General features: G+C 35.9%; 1 protein-coding gene across 1 annotated transcript; it reads right to left on the reverse strand.

Moving 5' to 3' along the window:
* Positions 1-1,104: 1,104 nt before the first annotated feature.
* On the reverse strand, positions 1,105-18,857 carry ALB (albumin). Its single transcript, XM_019467802.2, has 15 exons — positions 18,726-18,857; positions 17,909-17,966; positions 16,663-16,795; positions 14,752-14,963; positions 14,046-14,178; positions 13,122-13,219; positions 10,923-11,052; positions 9,776-9,990; positions 8,458-8,590; positions 7,065-7,162; positions 5,879-6,017; positions 5,069-5,292; positions 3,482-3,614; positions 2,798-2,863; positions 1,105-1,269 (listed from the first exon to the last, which is right to left on the reverse strand). Exons 1-14 carry the CDS (start codon positions 18,802-18,804, stop codon positions 2,822-2,824), a joined length of 1,827 nt encoding a protein of 608 aa, XP_019323347.1. The 5' UTR covers positions 18,805-18,857; the 3' UTR covers positions 1,105-1,269; positions 2,798-2,821.
* Between the last annotated feature and the right edge of the window lie 3,186 nt (positions 18,858-22,043).

Genomic DNA, 22,043 nt, shown 5'->3' on the forward strand with positions numbered 1-22,043 from the left:
TGTCAAGGTGGCAATGCCATCCAGACAGGGCCCCCAGACTTTATCCCGTGTGGGTTCAGTTCTATGAAAACATCTTATTCAAAATTTCTAGATCTGCCTCCTGGGCCTTTGATGGGCCAGTGCCTACCATCTCCACTTCTCCCCTTCTGGGCTCTCTCCCACCTTTGTGATGATTACTTCCAGTGTGGAAAAGTATTTGATACAGTCAGTGATGAGGCTAAAGTGGTGGGTGAGAATGGGTAGGGATAGGGAGGTGGGGAACTGTGGAATGAAACATTCCAGAAATGGAAGGATCCGTTTTTAACTTGGTACTAAAATCTTTTGTAAGCTTCATACTTATAATGAAACTATAAAGTAACATTATTAGGGACACAATAAGCAAGTTGTGGATGGCATGTACATATGAAACCAATTCTATAAAAATTCCTAAAGCACAATAAAACTAATAAGGCTATAAATGACTTTAGGTATGTAAATTCATTTTAAAAAGTATATAAATTCATAGATAATTTCTGGTATCCGTGGTTGCCTCTGGGAACAGGGATAAGGGGTTAGGTATTGACATCTCAATTTTTACATCTCAATTTTTACAAGAACATTTTACTTTCCAATTCTTGCACTCCCTTACTCCTATATATCTGGCTCACTCTCTCTTGTACTTTTGTCCAGATCTTCTGTCCCCTCCCCCAACAGTGCTTCTCCAAACTGCTTAAACTTCTTACACTTCATGTATTGTCATCGTAAACTGCCTTAAATCTCTATCTAGCCTGTTTGTTTTTTTTTTTCAGTTCATTAGCCATCCTTATAATTACCTCTAACTTCTTTGTCCCTCACATTTCTTAGTCCTCGGAGTACTGAAAAGCCATGTTCTCATGGCTTTGCCCATACTAGTTTTCATTTTTTCATTCAGAATGATCATAATGTTAAAATATTGCTTTGAATGTTTATAATCCATGACTCAAGAGAATATTCATGTTTCTTTTCATCAATTAGCCCCCAAAGAACAAGACTAAAGTGCGAAAAGAGAGGCCAGTGGGACTTGTACAGACCTACAAAAATTTTCAAGATGGCGATTCATCTGTGAAACATAACAGCCTCGGACAATTATGTTAGATTATTTTCATTTTTTATTAATTACAGCACAGAGAAAAAGGGCAAAATGTTTAAAGAAATGTGTGTTTTCTAGACAGGGTGTTGGTTTTGCACCAACAGAAAAGAAAAACAGATGAATAAGCTCTAGATCTTCATTTCTCTTATTCTCGGGGCAGGCTGAAAAAACGAAAAGACAGATATAAATACTGTTAGTAAAATGGCATGTGTTTGACAAACCTATTCAAGTGAATAGTAAATTGCTTAGATTGCCTTCCTGCAATTTCTACCAATGAAAGCCCTTCAGCCTGTCCTGGACTCTTGATTCTTCTGTTGGGCTGGTGGAGAGGACACACCGATAAGTGTTGTAAAGTCCTCACTTCATCACTGATGTCATAAGCTCCTCAGGCTTCAAGGTCCCAGGTTTCATCATCCTTCCTCAGGGTCACTTACTTAACTCCTGCTTGTTACCTACGTTAATGACCAACAAAACAAGTGCCTTCTCAAAGTAATACCTTTCAGAAGAAATTCTTGCCATTTAGCAATAAAACAAATCACGTTTTGAAAAGGTCAAATTTACAGAGATACAAAGTTACTTCCTCATCCGAATGCACAATATGTAGGTATTATCAAGTGGGCAGAGAGTAAGTGACAACCAAGTAGAGGTGGTAGGCCTTACAGTCAGTTTGGAAAATATGAAAATAAATTCATGTTAGAAAATAGTTGGACAATTTGTTTAAAAAAAAAAAGGGGGAGTTGAGGGGTGCCGGGGTGGCTCAGTTGGTTGAGCATCCAACTCTTGATCCCACTCATGATCCCAGGGTGGTGGGACCAAGCTCTCTGTAAGACTCCATGATGAGTGTGGAGCTTGCTTAAGGCTCTCTCTCTCTCTCTCTCTCTCTCTCTCTCTCTCTCTCTCTCTCCCCTCTCTCTCCTCTCTCTCTCTCTCTCTCTATCCCTCTGCCCCTCCTCTGCTTACTCTCTCAGTCTAAAATAAAATGAAATAAATAAATAAATAAATAAATAAATAAATAAATGATTTACAAATTAAAAAAGAGAGTTGATTCTATTTTTTAATTTTCCCCCAAATATTACAACCCAAATCACCGAAACATGTTGATGTTTAAACATTTAAATTTTGAAGTGCACCTTAGTAGCAAATTAATCACTATAAAGTGCAAGTTCACGTACAGTAGATCTATCATATTCTCCAATGAAATTAATTTGTTACTGGGCTATTAGGTTGCACCATGTGAAATCATTACTATGCAATTGGTTTTTATCTTTAAAAAATGCATTTGCGTATGGTCCAGCCTAATACCTAAGTACCCCACTGCTGAGCCATCATCTGGTTTAGTGATTCTGTCTACTATGTCATAATAGGTCAGAACAGGACAGTGGTTAATTCTCAAGCTTTGGTTTGGATTTTGAATTGTGGCTCCACCTCTCACTAGCTGGGTGGTCCTTGGGTAAATTATGGAAACTATGCTGTGATCTGTGCCTTCATTTTCTCATCTGTGAAACAGGAAAAATAATGACACTCAATTCAGACAACTATTGTGAGAATTAAATAAATTAGTATATATATAGGTCTTAGAACAGTGATTGGCACTGGCCTATATGGCTCTTGGTAAATAGCAACCTTTGCTATTTTAAAAATAACTATTATAATTACTTTTTTAAAAAAAATAATGCAAAGTATAGTTACCTGAGATGTTGTGATTGTGTTGTTTTAGGCTAAGGCAGCTTGAGTTGTAGCAACAAGTTTTGGACCCTAAATAAAGAAAAATGACAGATTTGGGGAAAATATTAGCGTCACTATTAGGATAAAAAATTAACATTTATACAGCCTTTTGTGATTACAAACTAATTTTACATGCATCACATTCTTTAATTCCAGTTTAGTACTAGAACATCTACAAGGAAGCTTACTGACATCCACTGTTTCCAAAGGAATAAAAACATTACTGTCAAGTCATAGAGGGAAACAGTAAATATAAACTTCCCCCATTAACCTGTAAAATCAAACTCAGATTCAACCAAGTTACAAACCAGCATTTTTCAAGAACATGTTTAAATAAATTAGTGTTCTGGCTTCATGCTATCTCTACCAAAGACTTGAGCCTCACAAATATCTATCTATATTCATAAATATCACAACTTTGGAAACAGAACAAATACTGTAAACATTTCCCAATATGCTCCAGTGAGGCAGGAGATAAAACAAAAACAAGAGCTATTTAAGTAATTTTGTTGGGTAATTGTATGTGGAATAAGATTCTGATCCTAAATGTACAGAGTATCCCTAAGATAGATGAAGCCCTAAGCCCTCGCCTGATCGAACATAACAACAAAGGAAATCAGCCATATGAAAATGAAGAAAGTCCAGCACCTCCTCAGCAAAGCAGGCCTCCTTGTCTTCAGCTGCGCAGCACTTGTCTACAAAGCTTCCAAAATCCCCCATGACAGTTTTCAGTTGTTCATCTGTTGCCTTGGGCTTGTGTTTCAACAGCTCAACAAGTGCACTGCATTTGAATGAAAACAAAACAAGAAAGATAAAAATCAGAAAAAAGTTTACTCACATAAAGAAAAATGGAGATGGAAGGAGAGTGGGAGATGTAGGCTTCCACTTATGGAATGGATAAGTCACAGGAATAAAAGATGACAGCTTAGGGAATACAGTCATTGGTATTGTAACAGTGTTGTGTGGTGACAGAGGGGAGCTAGACTTGTGGTGAGGACAGCAGAATGTATAGACTTGTAAAATCACTATGTTGTACACCTGAAACTAATGTAACATTGCATGTCAACTACACTTCAATTAAAAAAAAAGGAAAAAGAAAAATGGAGATGGTAAAGATAGCTGTATTATTGTTTATAAGTCTTGGAGTGAGGCAATTCTGAGCTTGAGGCCCAGGCTTACCACAATAAGCTTTAATATTCTCATTTGCATAATGAGAATAAAATCTTCCTTCCTAGGGTTGGTGGAAGGATCAAATGAGATAATCAATGTAAATTGCTCAGCACATCTAGTGTCAATAAATCTCAATAAATCAATAGATCTCTTTACCGTAAATGTCTAGAAAGGATAGGTCATTGCATTTTTACATTCTTCACATTTTAGAAGTTATACAATATTGAATTGAATTTTATAGTGATTTAAGAGCTAAAACTGATCCTTAAAAGTTTAATTGTCTTGTTGGACTTCATCTAAAAAGTTTCTAAGAATCTTTATATTTGGTCTGTGAAATTTACTCCATTCAGTTAATACTGGGAAGGCCATCAGTAATAAAACTAATCAAACTTCTGGGAGGTGATGGTTCTCTTTCACTGACATCTGCAGAGATAATAGTACTAGAGAGAGAGTCACATGGGTATGATAAGTTTTTGCAATATTACTCGTAAATCTATGACTATGATTAGAACCTCGAGAGATGATAGCAACTTTACGGTGCTAAATGTCATGCACTTTTAACTCCTGTGACATCAATAGGGCATCAAGCCTCAGAACTCATTTTTCTAGATGGTTTCCACCCAAGTTCCATTCTCAAAAGTTATATCTTGAGGATCTGCCTTGTCTGTTGGCTGCCATAGAACAAACTTAAAATAGCCATTCATGCCTAGAAATAAATTCACCAATTCTTTCTACTAACTAACTTGCTCTTTGCACAAATGTATCAGTTAACTGTTCATCTTTTTCTACTGGACTCATCTTAAAACATTATTCCACTGCAGCTTTTATCCACAAGATTATTCTGAATGATTTGTAGGCAAGATTGTAATATAGAGGTTTTTTGCTAGGAAAACAAAAAGCTATCCATTTTATTCTTGACACTTTAATCAGCTTACTAAGGCCAACACTTAATTAAATACTCTTTTCTAAGGAATATAATCACTGCTTCAGAAAAAGTTACTCATTTCAATTTACAATTCTCACACTCAAAATGATAAATGCTTACAGTAATGAAACACTACTCACGATTGTTTCTTGATTTGTTTCTCAGCCTCAGGAAGTGTGCATAAATCTGCATGGAAGGTGAATGTTTCAGCACTAAATTCTTTGGGAACATATGTTTCATCGACTTGCAGAGCAGAAAAGCATGGTCGTCTGTTCACCAAGGACTCTGTGCAGCATTTGGTAACTCTCTCGCTCACAGGGGTCTTCTCATGCAACACACACAACCGGTTCAGGACCACGGACAGCTAAAGAACAGGTGGAAGAGCAAAAATTGAAAAAGCATAATAAAAGTTTTCCATGAACCTCTACTTTCCAATGGACGAAAAAACATGTTATATATTAACTAGCAAGACTGAATCCAAGGTTGATTTGAGGTAGCGATTTGCTTATCTTTAGAACTACAAGTAATAAGAGACTTTTTAAAGTATTTTCTCCTTTAAATATGTCTACATTTTAAGAATTATTCACTTGAGAAAATAATGATTAAAATAATTTGATGTGAGTCCTGAGATATGTGTTGGAGTGGGAAGGAAACGGTCTTATACTTTAAAAAAGACTCCAAAGATTAAGAAAGATTTTTAAATGCCAGGGGAAACATTGAAAACTCATGGAATTTTTTTCAAAACAATTTATCATTTTGGGGATCTTATACAAATTCTCACTGTGATGGCCTGGGTAATATAAGTGGCCAAGCCCTGGTGGCCACTACCACACACATACACACATGTGCACACAAGCACATGTAGTCCACCCTGCTTCTGAAAGTTAGCTTTGTCAATATCTAACGGCAAAAATTCATCACGCTTAACTTATTGTACTTAAAAGACTCACATAGTCTTCAGCACAGGACAGTCTTTCTGATTCGGGATGCGTACAACACTTGCTGCCCACTTTTCCTAGGCTTCTTGAGACCTCCACGAGAGTTGGAGTTGACACTTGAGGTACTTTCTTGGTGTAACGAACTAAGAGCCTGTAACAAAATAATCCATGTGTTTTCAGCCAGGCAAGGAACTGTCTTTCTCAAACACAGCAGGTCAAACAAAGAACACTTAGCCAAAACCAACAAAATGACTTTCTGTTCATAAAATTATCTCCATATCCAGGTCAGTGGAATAGCATGGGGGAGAACCTTGTCCTGAGTAACTAGGTAAGCCTATCTTTGATTCCACCTGTGCTGTATACTCTTAAGAAAGTGACTGACCTTATTAGAATTCGGTGACACTAGTATATTTATTAATTGCTTCTTTCTTTCAATAAAACCTACTGACAGCTTAATATATATCAGCCTTGTGCTAAATTTGAAAGATATGTATAAATTTTCTCATCTATAAAATGGGAGAAACTCTACCTGACTCAATAGGGATGGTACAAGTATTAAATTAAATTTTTTAAAAAGCACGCAATCAACCTGGCACGATATCTAGCACATCGTAATCATTTACTCAGAATTCCAATCACCACTGAAAGTCATATATGACTATAATCTACTAAAAGGAAGAGACTATACCTGGTTCATTGCTGTTGTTATCCCTAATACCCATAGTTAGAAGAGTGCTAACATAAATATCTACTGAATGATGTGTCTCTTCTTGTCTTTACCTCCATAGATAAGGCTCTAGTAGATCAGGACATTTGTCCATCGGCTTATATATTATTTCTCGAGCTACTATCATTCAAAGCCTACCATTTCCTCCTTTGTAAAGCATCACTGTATTTTGTTTGCCCATAAGCTATTCTTTAACCTTCAAGGGGCATCCTCAGCTCCTATATTCCAAGATGTGGTATTTTCCTTTCCAATCTCAAGAGACCAATTTTTTAAACCACACTCAAACATAGGATTCTCCATCCCATTAACCATTTTCTGTCTCCTCCTCCAGTTTTTCTTGATGGAGAGAGATGAGAAATATATACTGTATTTTCGTGATTAAAATCTCTATGATAAATGGTATCTATATTAAGTTTTAATAAATTACAAATTGATCAAGAAAATAATCAGCCGATAAACAAAAATACATACGCATTTTGGAAGCCATATTCTCCAAGTTTTTCAAAAAGTTCACAGTTTGTTTTGACTAAATTGTGAGGCTCTTCCACAAGAGGTTTAAATTCATCAAACTGAAAGAGAACAGAATTGTTTTGACAGAATTCTGCCTTAGGACCATACGAAGGTTGCTTTTCATCCTTCCAGGCAGAAAGAGATCCTTCCACCCTTTGCCCAAAGTCATTAATTAGATCTTTGATGCCAAATCTATTACAATATGTTCAAACTATTTATTTTATTTGGTGAGACTGTATAGTAAAAGGGATTAAGAAACTCAGGCTCTGGTGTGCTACTGCTGGTTTTTGAGCCAGGCCACTTGACCCATTTTCTAACTATGTAACTTTACTTTCCATATCCAAGGTTCAGAACCCTTACCTCTACAATAGGGATGAAAAAAAAAAAAAAGAAAAGAAAAGAAAAATAAGAGAAAAAAAGAAAAATAAATAAACAAAATGGGGATGAAGATGGTATTCACCTCAGAGAATTGTTCTATAAACCACCTGAGTTAATACAATTAAAACAGTACCTGGAAGATAATAAAAGCTCAATAAATGATGGCTACGACTTTATGTATCATTATCATTAAACCATATCTCTAGTTGGATTCTGAGCTCCCTGAGATAAGAGATTTTACCTTGGTCAAGGACTCCAGTATGGTACTTGGCATAGAGTAGGTTCTTGGTAGAGCAAAGAATGACTTTTCTTTGATTCTGAAGTTTGGAAACCACTATATGTGCCAGGAGTGCTAACTATCTTAAACATGTTACAATCTGTTGGGGATGGCTAAATATGGCAAAAATCCTCCAGAACAGGTTTTCTCTCCTTACATAAATTCTTGTAAGACAATTCCTAAACTTTTTCCAAAAATTTTGAAAATATTCTAGGTGAATAGATCTCACAGTCTTCCTTAAGATGCCAATTCTTTTTTTAAGGAATATAAAACTATTTATTAACCACTGTTTACCAGCATTTACAATAAAGTAAACAATGTACAGCTGGATAACATTCTAAGACTCTACTTCTTGATATTTGATCAATCTTGGAATCCGGTTAACTATATATCTAAGTCCCTTAATTGACATTAATATTTATCTTATTTTGTTCCCAGGAACACAAAAAAGAAAAAAGCATGGTCAAGATTTTTTTGAAATTAGAGGTTGCACCCTTTAGATCTTTCCCTTCTAGCCTATTCTAAGTCTTATTAGCCATCTATTTTTCCTATAATGTTTAAGAGCACAGAATTAAAGCCATGTCAAGAAAAGATATAAGTTGCACTATTTAACAATTTACATTCTTGCATTATTTTTCTTTCTCATTATGAAGGATCACCAGCCAGACAGCTCCATTTTTTTTCCCTTGAGAAACCTACCACATGGGCATAGCAAGTAGGAGGATCATCGGTGGCACAGCACTTCTCTAGAGTGGCTTCATATTCCTTGGCAAGTCTCAGTAGCAATGAGACAGAGTATTCAGGGTGCCTTCTTGAGTATTCATACAAAAACCTAATTCAGATGAAAATAAAATAGATTTAATTGGACGAATGAGCAAGACAAATCACCTAACTAGCCTCAAGAGTAACTCATATCCCAAAGATCTGAGTTCGACTAGACCCCATGCAAGGAAGGTTAATGACTAAGAGTCTGGGGTTCAGAACTAAAGCTACCTGCATTCAAATCCTGGCTATGTCACCTATTTTACTATATCACCTTAAGCAACTTATTAAAACTATTACAGACTTAGCTGCCTTCTCTGTAGAATGCAGATAATAACAGCACCTATCTCACAAGGTGGGTTGCAAGAAATGCATGACATAATCAATGCAAAGCATACCCTGTCTGGCACATATTAAATGTTTGATGAGTGACCCCTGTTTTTATTATGTATTTTTTTTTTATAATTTGGACTATATCTCAAAAAGGTTCTGATAGATAAATAGAGATATATTCTTAATTGTTTCTTTTTCCCCACTGCATGAATAAAATCTTTAATCTTTACGTAAAATACATAATGCACATTACACTGTTATAATCCAACAACAGAAATGCAAAGTCTAACACCCCACTTACTGACTATATGTAATCATTTATTTTGTCACAGAATTTCATGCTGCCCTGCCATGCTACTGTTATTTCTGGTCTGTTCAACCAAGTATAAAGCAGACTTTATGAACAACCAAATATAAAGCAGATTCCAACTTCTCTTTATATTTTTTATATAGATAGATAAATGGTAGATAGATAAATAGATACAGATATACAGAGATATAAAGATGTATTATGTATATTCACACATATGTATTGTAGTAAGTTCAAGAAATGTTCTTTGAATGAATAATATGTGTATAATTTATGTATATACAAATGTTCCTAGAGGTATTTCCAGAAATATCCCTGAGGAGAAAAGGAATGGAATGGGGGCAAGGATAGAAACTTTTACTACTTCCCTCCTCTTCCCTATTCTCTGTTGATTGAGTTTTTACCATAAGTATGTATTCGTTTATAATAACTTTTTAAAACTAATTAACTTTTTCCAAAAAAAAAAAAAACTTAAAAACTAGAAGAGGGAAGGATTAAGAAGTATTGTAGACAACACAGAAATTGTAGCAATGCCAAAGGAAAGCCTAGTATCTCTTCCTGTATCTTGAGACCATAGAAAAACTGTGGAGGGATTATTCTTTATCCACTTACGTGCCCAGGAACACATCCTTTGCCTCCTGATAGTTCTTGCAAACTTCCTTATCTTCAACAAAATCAGCAGCTAATGGGGCCAGGTCAGCAGGCAACTCATCTCTTTCCGCCTCGCTGATGCAATGGGATTTTTCCAACACAGGCTTACCACAGCATTCCTTCAGCTTAGTGGAGATTGAATCTTGATTTTCACATATATACTTGGCAAGATCCGCCTGTAAGCAGGTTGATAAAAATTTTTCAATGTAAATTGACATCACTACACTTTCTCCTCAGACCTTTATTATGTTGGCAAAACATCTTTATTGTATTCTAAGACCATACACATACCAACATGCCTTCCATGAACACTTTCAGTCTGCGCTCCCAAGACTAGAGACTCGGATAGAATTACTAAAATATTTCCACTTGATTACAAAAGACCGGTCAGTAACAGGGGCCCATATAGGTTACCATTAATTTTATATTTCTACCACTAAGGCATTTAAATTTTTAAATTAAAACTCAGTACTATTTTTCCAAATATTTCCCTCAAATTAAGTACAGGCATTTTGAAACCAGATAACTAAATAAAATGTGAGATATTTTTGAAAAACTAGTCAAGACCATAGTCACAGTTTCTATTTACACATGTAAAATATTTGCCTTAAATTTTCCAGAAAGTATCCTGAGAGATTAGGATTCTGGTATTTGGTCATATTTTCAAGTTTGGGGAAAAGAGATCTCATGCTAAATATTTGCATAGTTAACAAAGATGGTTAACTAAGAGAATATAGAGGGGCAAAAAATTACATAATTTCCAAAGATCTCTTTAGCAACTAGCCCTTCTCCAATTCCACCCACCTCCCAAAAAAGTTTTCTTTGAAATCTACCTTTCTACCAGCTGTCCTACTTCAGTGTAAGCCTTTGTTCTCAGAATATGACTGAAAGGGTTACAAATTAGGGAATGCGTTTATCAGATCATTTCATGAGTGAGGTGGCCAGGTTTAAATAAACGACAACAACAAAAAAGTACCATAAGGCAGGCAAAGAATTGAGCAGATTGTGCATAGAAAACAATCTCAACCCACTGTCAGCTTCACCAATAATACTGAGCAAATTCATACTACCAACTGAACCATGTATGTTAGCAAAGAGTATACTTTACCCTGTCATCTGCACATTCAAGCAGGTCACCATGGCAGCATTCCTTGTGGATTTTGGCAAGATCTGTCACTAACTTGGAAATCTCTGCAAAGTCAGCCTTGGGAAATTTCTGGCTCAGACGAGCTACTGACCTAAGAAGAAAATTTCCCATCCAAACATTAATAACATGCAATATTTTATGTGAAATCACTAGGAAAATACTACTTGAACCAAGAACATTCAGGACAAAATAGCATAAAGAAATAATTTGTAAAATTTGTTGGTTCTTTTTTTTTTTAATGCTAGTTCTGAACCACACGGTTATCTTAGGACAAAATGTTTCTTTAGGGCAGAATTAGCCATTTTAAGAGTGTGTGTGTTGGATAGAAGTCCAGCCATTCATAAAAACAAAAATCAAGAAGAGATTCTAAAAGAGGCAACATAAGGGACACCAGGCTGGCTCAGTCAGAAGAGTTTGTGACTCTTGATCTCAGTGTTGTAAATTCAAGTCCTGCGCTGGGTGTAGAGATCACTTAAAAATAAAATCTTTAAAAAACAAAGTGAAATAAAATAGGCAACATGTGGAGAAGCATCAAGTTTGGAGCCCAGACCTGGTTTCTCAATCTGGCTTTATCACTTATTAGAAGTGGGACCCTAGGCAAGACTCAGCCTCTACCCAGTCACAACAGCATGCTAAATTGCAGGACTGATGTGAGGATTAAGTTAGTTGATCCATGCAAAAACATTTTACAAACTGGAACATGCCACGCAAACTCCTGTTATCTTTTTTTTAATCAAGCTCCCTGACTTCTAAAGGTGTCTGAGAAAAAAGAAATTCATAACTTCTACAAAATGAGGGAATTTTGATTAAGCATACTTTCACCAAGAAATTGATCCAACACAGTGTCTAAACTCTATGACATGTAAAAGGCGAATATCCGTATGCCTTCCCAAATCAAGTCAGAGTCTCCGAAATCTGTTCAAAGCTTCTTCTTCCCCCAGACCAATCACAGCCTGTTTAACTGTTTATCATTTCCTGTTGGGGTTGTTTTATTTACTGAGTTAGTTGATTTTGGTGGAGTGGTGGTAGACACGGCAGGCAAAGATAGCTCAAGTGATGGTATCTAGAGAGCTTGCAGAATGTCTATTATTTTCATTCCTCTCCTATTGCCGTTGATTCATTGTTGACTACCATGTGAGGTATAGGGGAGAGGGGATTTCTCTTGGCTTAGAAACTGAAGAATGGGGGCGCCTGGGTGGCTCAGTCGGTTAAGCGGCCGACTTAGGCTCAGGTCATGATCTCGCGGTCCGTAAGTTCGAGCCCCGCGCCAGGCTCTGTGCTGATAGCTCAGAGCCTGGAGCCTGTTTCAGATTCTGTGTCTCCCTCTCTCTGACCCTCCCCTGTTCATGCTCTGTCTCTCCCTGTCTCAAAAATAAATAAAACGTTAAAAAAAAAAAAAAAAAAGAAACTGAAGAATGTTCCTTCAACCAACGAAGTAATGTAAAAACAGAGGCCCCGACAAAAACAAGAGATTCACAACAGAGCTGAAGCTATAAGAAAGCCTCGATGGCTAAATTTAATTATCAGAACATAAAAGGACAAATATTTCCACATAATTGATGGGGAGGGTGGGTTAAATTAAGTAGAAGACACTACTGCTCTGTAAAAATACTGGATCATTAGAAAGGGATCTTTAGTTTTTATAAATAAGTGGGTGATTAGATACCTTAAAGACAAAAAAAGATACCCTCTAAATTCTTTGACTACTTAGAAAAAATATGATAAAAAAAATTATGAGGAATTGTCACTGATGTTCTGATTTTCACTGCTGTTGATTTCTGCCTTTTAAACAACCGAAAAGATGCATGTGAAAGCATCACATAAGGTGCCACATAAATGTACATTTTTGTCATCTGAACCATAATCATCTACATCATTACAAAGATTCAAACTAAGTTTAAAATACCATGCTTTGGGGGCGCCTGGGTGGCTCAGCCGGTTAAGTGGCCGACTTCGGCTCAGGTCATGATCTCACAGTCCATGAGTTCGAGCCCCGCATCAGGCTCTGTGCTGACAGCTCAGAGCCTGGAGCCTGTTTCAGATTCTGTGTCTCCCTCTCTCTGACCCTCCCCTGTTCCTGCTCTGTCTCTCCCTGTCTCAAAAATAAATTAAAAAATGTTAAAAAAAATTTTTTTTAAATGAATAAATAAAATAAAATACCATGCTTTGAAAGCTCTTTCTCCGAATTTTTGGAGGCTGGCACACTTGAGTCTCTCTTTGGCAGATGAAGCCAGTACTTTTTCTCTCAAAGCATCAACCTGCAAAAAAGAAATGATTTGGGAAAAATTAGAAAAGGAAAATTCTACGCAAAACACCCCTTCATAAGTTCAGATGAGACTGTGCCACATGGAATTTTAAAGAGATCATTTACACCTAAATTCCCAAGTGCTTACTATTGGCAAATAATTATTTTGCTATGGAGGAGGAGGACAATCAGTCTGGTCATAGCGTAAGCCTCTAGGTGGTTAAGAAACAGCATGGAGGCTTCACCAGGGAAAAGGGACCTGAAGGGAAATGTGGAGGCACAGAGTACACTAATATCCCAGGGAATACAATTTTTCTGACTTCTTAATTTCACTTACAATTGATCTCAACCCCTCCTCCACCAACTCTCACAACATCAATAAGCTCCTTAGAGAATACAGTCCATAATAAATATTTATGGAATGGGTGAATAAACCCAGCCTTCTAGAGGCAGTTGAATTCTCTGCTTCGAATTCCCTACCCAGTAGAAAAAAGGCTCGTGAAAAGATTAACAAAACTGTGGCCCCTTGCTGTGCAGTTTTACAGATGAGTTTCTGTATGTCACTGTGGTGACCCACGCCATAAAAGACGCAGGATATTTAGACACATACACAGTGATTTCCTCTATCAGATCCACCATGGCAAATCTGAGAAGGAGGAATGAGGAGGTCATAGGTCTTCAAAGAGGGTGAAAGATCTTTGGGGGAGTTACGAGCGAGGGAGGCTTTTCTGTCCATGTAAAGAAGTTTGTATCAGAGACAGGCGTTCCCTAAATCTAGCCATATGATGTGCAAAGTCTGAGGTTTGGTTATGAGTTGGCCCTCCTGTTCCGAGGAATACCTTTGGTGTCAGGCAGGCAGCTTTATCTGCAGCTTCGCAGCATTCTGTAAAAACTCCTTTGTATTCTTCGGCGTAGTAAAGGAGTTCTGGGGCATAAAAGTAAGGATGTCTTCTGGCAATTTCATATAAGTATCTATATGTTTAAAAAGAAAAACAGGCAGTCATGTTTCTGCAGCAAACAATATTACAGGAACAATTGTAATCAACAATCTCATCTAATTTACCAGTTAATCTCAATTTGCACACGATGACCTTGACTTTGTCATTCTGTAAGTCCATGAAAAGGCTAAACTTGTACATATAAATTATATATATATTTATATATGTATAAAGTTTTATATATATGTACACACATATACCCACACACATGTATAACATGGTTAAATTTTGGTAATATAATGTTTTTGACTAAAACAAAATCAGCTCTGAGAATAAATACATATCTTCATAATATTTTAACAGACCTCAATCTCAGTTTTTTATACAGAACATGTCCTGTTTTAATGAACTCCAAAAGATCTTTGATCACATTTTTTTATCATGGAGAATTTTGTAGTATCAAATATAACTTCTTTGAAAATTATCATTAGAATGAAAGCTTCTAAGCCTTAATGCTGAAAATGTTTTTTATGGTAGCAATTGTTATCATAAGCCTTGATCTATTTCCTAATGTTTCATTTTGCAGCATAAAAATCTTATTACTTACTTTCCCAGGAACCTCTGTTCATTTTCGTGGAAGGCAGTGCACATGGCATCAGCCTCTGGGGTCACCAGCTGACCGAAGCCAGGATTGTCATCTTTGTGCTGCAGGAAGCATTCGTTTCTCTCAGGTTCTTTTTTCTCACAGCAATCAGCCATCTCACCATACTTGTCGCGAAGAGAGGCAACTGTACACAGTTTATCTCCAAAGAGTTCGTGCTAAATGGAAGAGAGCAGACTTCAAATCATGGGGAGGTACTTTGTTTTCTTTGCACCCAAAGAGCAGTCTAAAAAGTTTCATGTATCGGTAAACCTTGGTTAGGAAACCATGTAAATTTAACATCCACTTTTTTCCTCAGGTGTAGATAGTTTCCCAGGATTTGACCATCTATGTAATTTTTGCAGGAATTAGCCATCACATGATTACTGACAGTGAATAAAAAGGAAAGGCAACAAGACAATCAATGGCTTTAAGGAATGAACATTGCTCCTATTTCTACGGGCTACAAGCTGGAAGAGCTAATAAAAAAATCAAGGGAAAATAGTCTTCTAAGTAGTAGGTGAATTCACATGAGGAAAGAAAATACTCAGAGAGTTTCTCATTTGATCTGCTCTTTTCTGAGGGTCCAGCTTTTAAGTAGATGCCATTCAAAAACTGAAGAGTAACACAATTTACTGTTTATTAATTATTATATGAAAATATAGATCTTTTTTATTCTAGAAACATTTGTCTCAAAACACATTCCATTAAATGTATTCTTTCTGTCCCCCTTAATTTTTATCATGAAAGTAATTGGAACTCCAGGGAAAATAAACTGCTGAAGACAGAATTAATTTGCAAAGCAAATATATTTCTAGAAGTCATATTTAGAGTCCTAAGATCATGTTAAAAATATTGAGTTAAAGTACCGATTCTACCTGGAGGGGAAGATACATGGAAAGAAGGAAGTAAGAGAAGGGAAGCCTTCACTGATAAATAAAAACTGACCTTGCCCCCAGCAAGGTATATACAGATTGAATGGGGAAAGAAACAAACCTCTCCCTGTATTGAAGACCTACCTAGAAACACCACAAGTTCTAAGTTCCTCAAAATGAATAAATGCCCTGATTGTTTATTGTATGTAAAAATATGACTATCCCTAAAATGAGGACTATATACTTATACTATCATTTTACCCAAGTAACAAAATTGACACAGAAATCAGATGAGTGCCTTCTAAAGATAAAAAACATGCTCTCACTATTAGCCTCTATGATAGAAAGCACACTTCAGATTTTAAAAAGAGACTTTTACAAATAACAAATTTCCATTTAAATACACTATCACTAAAGAAGAAATAGAAATTGGCAATGAAAAAGCAAAATAAGTCAGTCAGAGAAAGACAGGTATCATATGATTTCACTCATATGTGGAATTTGAGAAACTCAACAGATGAACATAGGGGAAGGGAAGGTAAAAGAAGATAAAAACAGAGAGGGAGGCAAACCGTAAGAGACTCTTAAATACAGAGAACAAAGTGAGGGTTGATGGAGGGGAGGGGAGTGGGGAGATGGGTTAAATTCGTGATGGACATTACCGAGGCCACTTTTCAGGATGAGCACTGGGTGTCCTATGTAAGAGAGAAATCACTGGGTTCTACTCCTGAAGCCAAGACTACACTATATGTTAATTAGCTTGAATACAAATAATAAAGAAACAAATAAACTATCACTATTGTGTGTGGTCTTAATAAAGAAATGTTTTTAAACCTCTGGCTGTAGCTAGAACGCCTCTATTGTAGAAGAAACAAAAGCTAGCCTTGCTTTTGAGACTTGCTTACAAAGGAATAATTGAGGAAACCAAACTTGGATTTTTTCCTTTGAAATTATCAGGATTACCGAAAAGAAGAAATGACAGTCAAAATCAGAATGTACTTACAAGTGACTTTTCACAGTTGGCTGCTGACTGGTCAGCCACACATCCTTTTGCGAACTCAGTTACTTCATTCACTAATTTTACATGATCTTCAAATGGACACTGCTGGAGATACTGAGAAAAGGCAACCAGTACCCTGAAACAAAGGACATAGAAACATGAAACACGGTGAAATTTTAATATAAAGTAGTTTGCTATGCTAAACAACAAATCGTGTATCTGTATGTGTTCTATATTTTATACAACTTACTATTAGCCAGAAAGTCTATCCACATAAGCTATTATCTGAAGCCGTATGTGGCTGTCTAAGCAAAGAAGACATGTATTTATGCCATGTTTAAATAGATGTGCACGCATGTCAGCAGATGCACAAACAGAGCAGGCAAGCAAACTGTATTCTAAATAAGTCTAATTATGAGGACTAGGGACATTACATAGGTACTTTGTCTATTTAAAACACACACACAGGGGTGCCTGGGTGGCTCAGTTGGTTAAGCGTCCGACTTCGGCTCAGGTCATGATCTCGCAGTTTGTGAGTTCGAGCCCCACGTCGGGCTCTGTGCTGACAGCTCAGAGCCTGGAGCCTGCTTCAGATTCTGTGTCTCCCTCTCTCTCTGCCCCTCCCCCACTCACACTCTGTCTCTCTCTCCTTCAAAAATAAATAAACATTAAAAAATTTTAAAAAAATAAAAAAATAAAAATAAATAAATAAATAAAACACACACACTCACATGTCTCTCATTTAATCAGACTGTAGCATGAAATTGACCTTTAAAAAATAAACTATTTTCTCACTTTTTATTAGATTAAATAATTTTAAAATGGTCTCAAGAGCCACAGACCTATTTGCTAGGTAAAGGAATTTAGTAAGTGAGCAGCAAAAGAAACCATATAATAAAGTCTTTCCCACCATGCAGGTTATGTAAGCATTCCAGAAGTACACTGTCCCATATAAGTGGCCAGTAGCCACATGTAACTGTATAGACTTAAATAAATTAAAATTAAATGCAACTTAAATTTTTGATCCTCAGTTGCACTTGCCACATTTAACATATTCAGTAGCCTCGTGTGGCCAGTGGCTACCATATTGAACAGCACTGGTATAAAATATTTCCATCAATGCACAAAATTCTATTGGATAGTATTGTTCTAGAGCCTGGACTCTGATAATATGGGAATATAAGATCTTTAGAATAATAACCAACTCTATTAGAAACTTTCAATTTGACTCTTCAATATCTTAACTTACAGGCCTCTGAAATGTTCTTCTCCCAAATCATTGAACCGATGAGCAATCTCACTCTGATCTGAAAAGGAGAAAAGAAAAAAAAAGATTTGTTTACATTCTGAAGAAAACAACTTAGTTATAATGTTACTTTTTGTGTTTCTCTCCACGCAAATTAGTCATTTGCTCCAAAACCTTGGCCTCTGATCCCTACAGAAAATCTGAGGATGATGGTGAACTATTTGTTCTGAATTAAAATGGAAGAGTTATTCTATCACCAAAGATACTATTTGAAAAATCATGAAAATTGTTAAATATTTATAGCTTTATATTCAAACTTGGATACGATCTAATGCTCCTGCAGTGTCCATTAAAAGCTACTGAGAGGACAGTCTGAAATGAAAAATATAAATTCTATTTATAAGATTAACAACACAGGTTTTGGGTTTTGTTTCTGTTTTGGGGTTTTTTCATATCTATACCTGTCTATCTATCTATCTATCTATCTATATCTCAACGTGCAGTACCTAGGCCTTTGGGAATGTGGAGCTATGAATTCTAACATTAAACTAAATTCTGTGAAGTTGAAGTCACTCTCGGCTCCTTCATGTGCAGAAGGAAATTACAGCTACTAAACAATTCTCACCATTTTTTTCACCTAGGATGTTAGAAATATATTAATAAGATAACTTCCTAAGGGATCACAAATATAAAATACCATCACAGCCTGGAAATAAATGCTAACGGAAAACACTTCTTTAAAGATGCAGGGTTTTCTAAAACCATTCTTTTACTAGGAAAATAAAACAAAGGTTGAATAATAGGAAAATAGAATTCTTACTTGCTTCTCGACGAGTCAAGCCCCTGGAATAAGCAGAGCTAAAGAGGAGGAGGAGGGAAATAAAGGTTACCCACTTCATTGTGCCAAAGGCTTGTGGGGTTGATAGAAGAGAAAAGGTAGGACGAACAGAGGGAAATTAGGCACTAATATACCTCTTTAACCAATAATTGTAGATTATTAACCAGACTCATCTTGGTATTTCATTGGCCCCCAACTGATTACAAAATTCATATTATTCTTGCCAAAAAAAAAAAATCGTTTGACTAAATCCATTGCGTATGTTTGCCATCTGGAACTGTTTTTTCCACAAGACCTTGTCAATTCATTAGTTATGTAAAACATCAAGTTTTACATAAGACTTTAAATGATTTGTCCCTATTATTCATTACCATGTTCTTTATTTGTGATTTACCATTTGAATATTTTAATTTTTAATATGTGCAAAATTCTAACCAGATCGATGACTTAAATTAGAAATTAAGACTTACTAAAAGAGCTAAGCTTTGAACTGTATCTATTACTAACTCCAGCTATGTTTTTATCATCAAGTAATGAAAAATTTACACACACACATGCACACATACACACACACAAGAGGGCTTCCATGTCATTCTCATTCTCCTGAAATGTTCTGTCTTAAAAAAAGTTGATGTTACCTCAGATGCAAGCTAAGAAAAAGCCACAGCCACAATAGCAACTAAAGTGGATGTCCAGAAGGTCTACATTCTTATCCCAGCTCTGGTCCACAAATGATTCAGGTCCTGTGGCAGGATATTTAGATGCATTGTAGGCATATCTCATAGAATTTTCAGTTAAGGAGACATGGGGAAGAAAATGGGCACAGTGACAGTAATGACAATCTTTGCCATAAAAATATACACAGGGCAGGTTGAGCCTTGATTAAACCTCTAGAGGTTATAAGAATCCTAAACCTTCACCAGGGATCACATTCTTTCCATCCCTGCTTCACACTTTTTTTCCTTTCTTCCTTTTAATAAAAAAAGTCGCATGTTCTTCTTTAATGTTATTTTTATTTCAAAACAAATTTAACATTATGTCTGAAAACAAAGCAAACATGACTCTTCCCGCCCAAGATTCTGATCTCTACCTGTGAAGGGCTGTTCTATCTCTGCTCTTTTGCTTTAAAGATAAAGAACCTTGGGGCGCCTGGGTGGCGCAGTCGGTTAAGCGTCCGACTTCAGCCAGGTCAAGATCTCGCGGTCTGTGAGTTTGAGCCCCGCGTCAGGCTCCAGGCTGATGGCTCGGAGCCTGGAGCCTGTTTCCCATTCTGTGTGTCTCCCTTTCTCTCTGCCCCTCCCCCGTTCATGCTCTGTCTCTCTCTGTCCCAAAAATAAATAAAAAACGTTGAAAAAAAAATTTAAAAAAATAAATAAATAAAGATAAAGAACCACAAATTTCAACCAGTAGGAAAATTGACTTTGTCTGACACTACAAAGCAATAATTAGTTTCAAGCCAGTTATTTCACTTAATTAAATAACCAAGTCGATCAAAACTGGCAGTCAAGTGTCGTATGGCACACGGAGGCATAGAGACTAACAAACACCCCAAGAGAAGCATTACCTTTTTTATTCAGCCACATGATGAAAGGAATACACTTTCTAGGATCATATTTTATTTTATGTCATTTTCAGGTATGGGTGCTATTTAAATAATCAAACACAGAAGAGGAGATCCTAGATAGGGAATAGGAGATAATAGGTAATAGATGATAGATACATAGATAGATGATAGATGGATAGGTACGGAGTTTTCTTAAGTAGCACCAGAGAGTGCTGAATAATGGAGCTATACTTATCTTTCACGCCACAGACAAAAAGAAATCAAAGAATACCTTCCTGTAGAATTATTCCCATTAGGATAGAAATGGAATAGAATAGACTAGAAAACCATTTTTAATTCCAAAAGCTTATATTAGAAAATTTAAAAAGAATACTATTTTATAACTTTCTAACTTTGTAAATAGAAAAAAATAATTTTTTTGGTAAATTATATGTAATTTTTTTTGTCTTCCAAGAGAGTAAGCATCTTTTATTTGAAGTCAGGGTGCAACCCTAGCTTTTCTTTTCTATCAGTCCTTGAGGAAGGCTTGGTCAAACAGGCAGTCCTCATCATTGGATATAATTGTATTGCTAAATCACAAAAACAGGCCTTTGTCATACACACATACACTTTGTGCATGTTCTTTGATGTAACAAATGAAAATAATATTAGTCTCTCCATCTACTTTACACGGCAATACTATATTGTAATATGATGGTAAATATAGATCACAAAAGAAAAATCAAATTCATCATGGTTCTAGAAACTTAGAATTGATTTTCCCATATTTATAAAGACCTCATAACTTTCAAATATAAAATTGAAAATGCCTGAAAGAATTTGTCCTAACGGTACCAATATGGTGTTTCCATGGACATATCCTTATGAGAAATTAGTAGATGGCTGAGAAATTAAAATATTTAATTCTTAACAGTATCTGCATGCTTAAAATACATCTTAATTAATAAGAAACACTTGAACATTTATATTTTGTGGATTCCCAAAGTAAGAATTCCTACATTTATCTTCTATTAGTTCTGCATGTACATTCTATATTGAAAGGAATAAAACCACATATTTGTTAGTTTTTCTAAATATTCTGTTCTTCAAGCTTTTAAACTCTTATGTTTAGTTAGTCATCAAAGGACTCTGGCATGGGAGTAAATGTAAATGTTTAAACCAAAAGTTATAAATATGGCTTACAGAATCTAGTTTCTAAGTAAATAAGAAACTAGCTCCAATGATTTTTAGACATTTTCCCATTTTTGTGGGAGAAGTTTAAAAAGAGAGTAGGTAAGAAAATTCCTTCATATGAAAAGAATAGTATACTGATCATTTAGAACAGGAAAAATAGCTTAGTTGAAATATAAATATACCTGGAAATTAAATCTAAGTCTTTATCCCTTTTCTTCTTTGTTTTGCTCTTTTTTTTTTTTTTTTTTTTTTTTTTTTTTTACCAGATAGAAATGGAAGTTTTGAAGCACATGAAACAACTCTTTGGACCAGTCCCTCACTTCCTTGTCACCTTCATCATAACCTTAAACCTATGTATACCTTTCTACTACCCTCTGGGATTCCTGAAGCTTCTCACCAAGTCATTCAAACCAAGTTTCCCTCCATCTGGCCATCTTCTTAGTGCAGCCCTTATGCTGTTTCTTTCTATAATAGATGACTACTACTGGATTACCTTCTCTTGAAATAAAGTGAGGCATGCATAACAATGTGGAAAACATCTCCAATAATAGCCTCAGTATTTT

This window comes from Panthera pardus, unplaced genomic scaffold, assembly GCF_024362965.1.
Source record: "Panthera pardus isolate Hobbes unplaced genomic scaffold, ASM2436296v1 HiC_scaffold_13, whole genome shotgun sequence".
NCBI lineage: Eukaryota > Metazoa > Chordata > Mammalia > Carnivora > Felidae > Panthera > Panthera pardus.

Coding starts and splice junctions, on each gene's coding strand:
- ALB (XM_019467802.2), bottom strand. CDS start 18,804: ATGAAGTGGGTAACCTTTATTTCCCTCCTCCTCCTCTTTAGCTCTGCT. Junction 14,179..14,751: donor GAACAGAGGTTCCTGGGAAA/GTAAGTAATAAG, acceptor TTAAACATATAG/ATACTTATATGAAATTGCCA. Junction 9,991..10,922: donor TTGAATGTGCAGATGACAGG/GTAAAGTATACT, acceptor ACCTGCTTACAG/GCGGATCTTGCCAAGTATAT.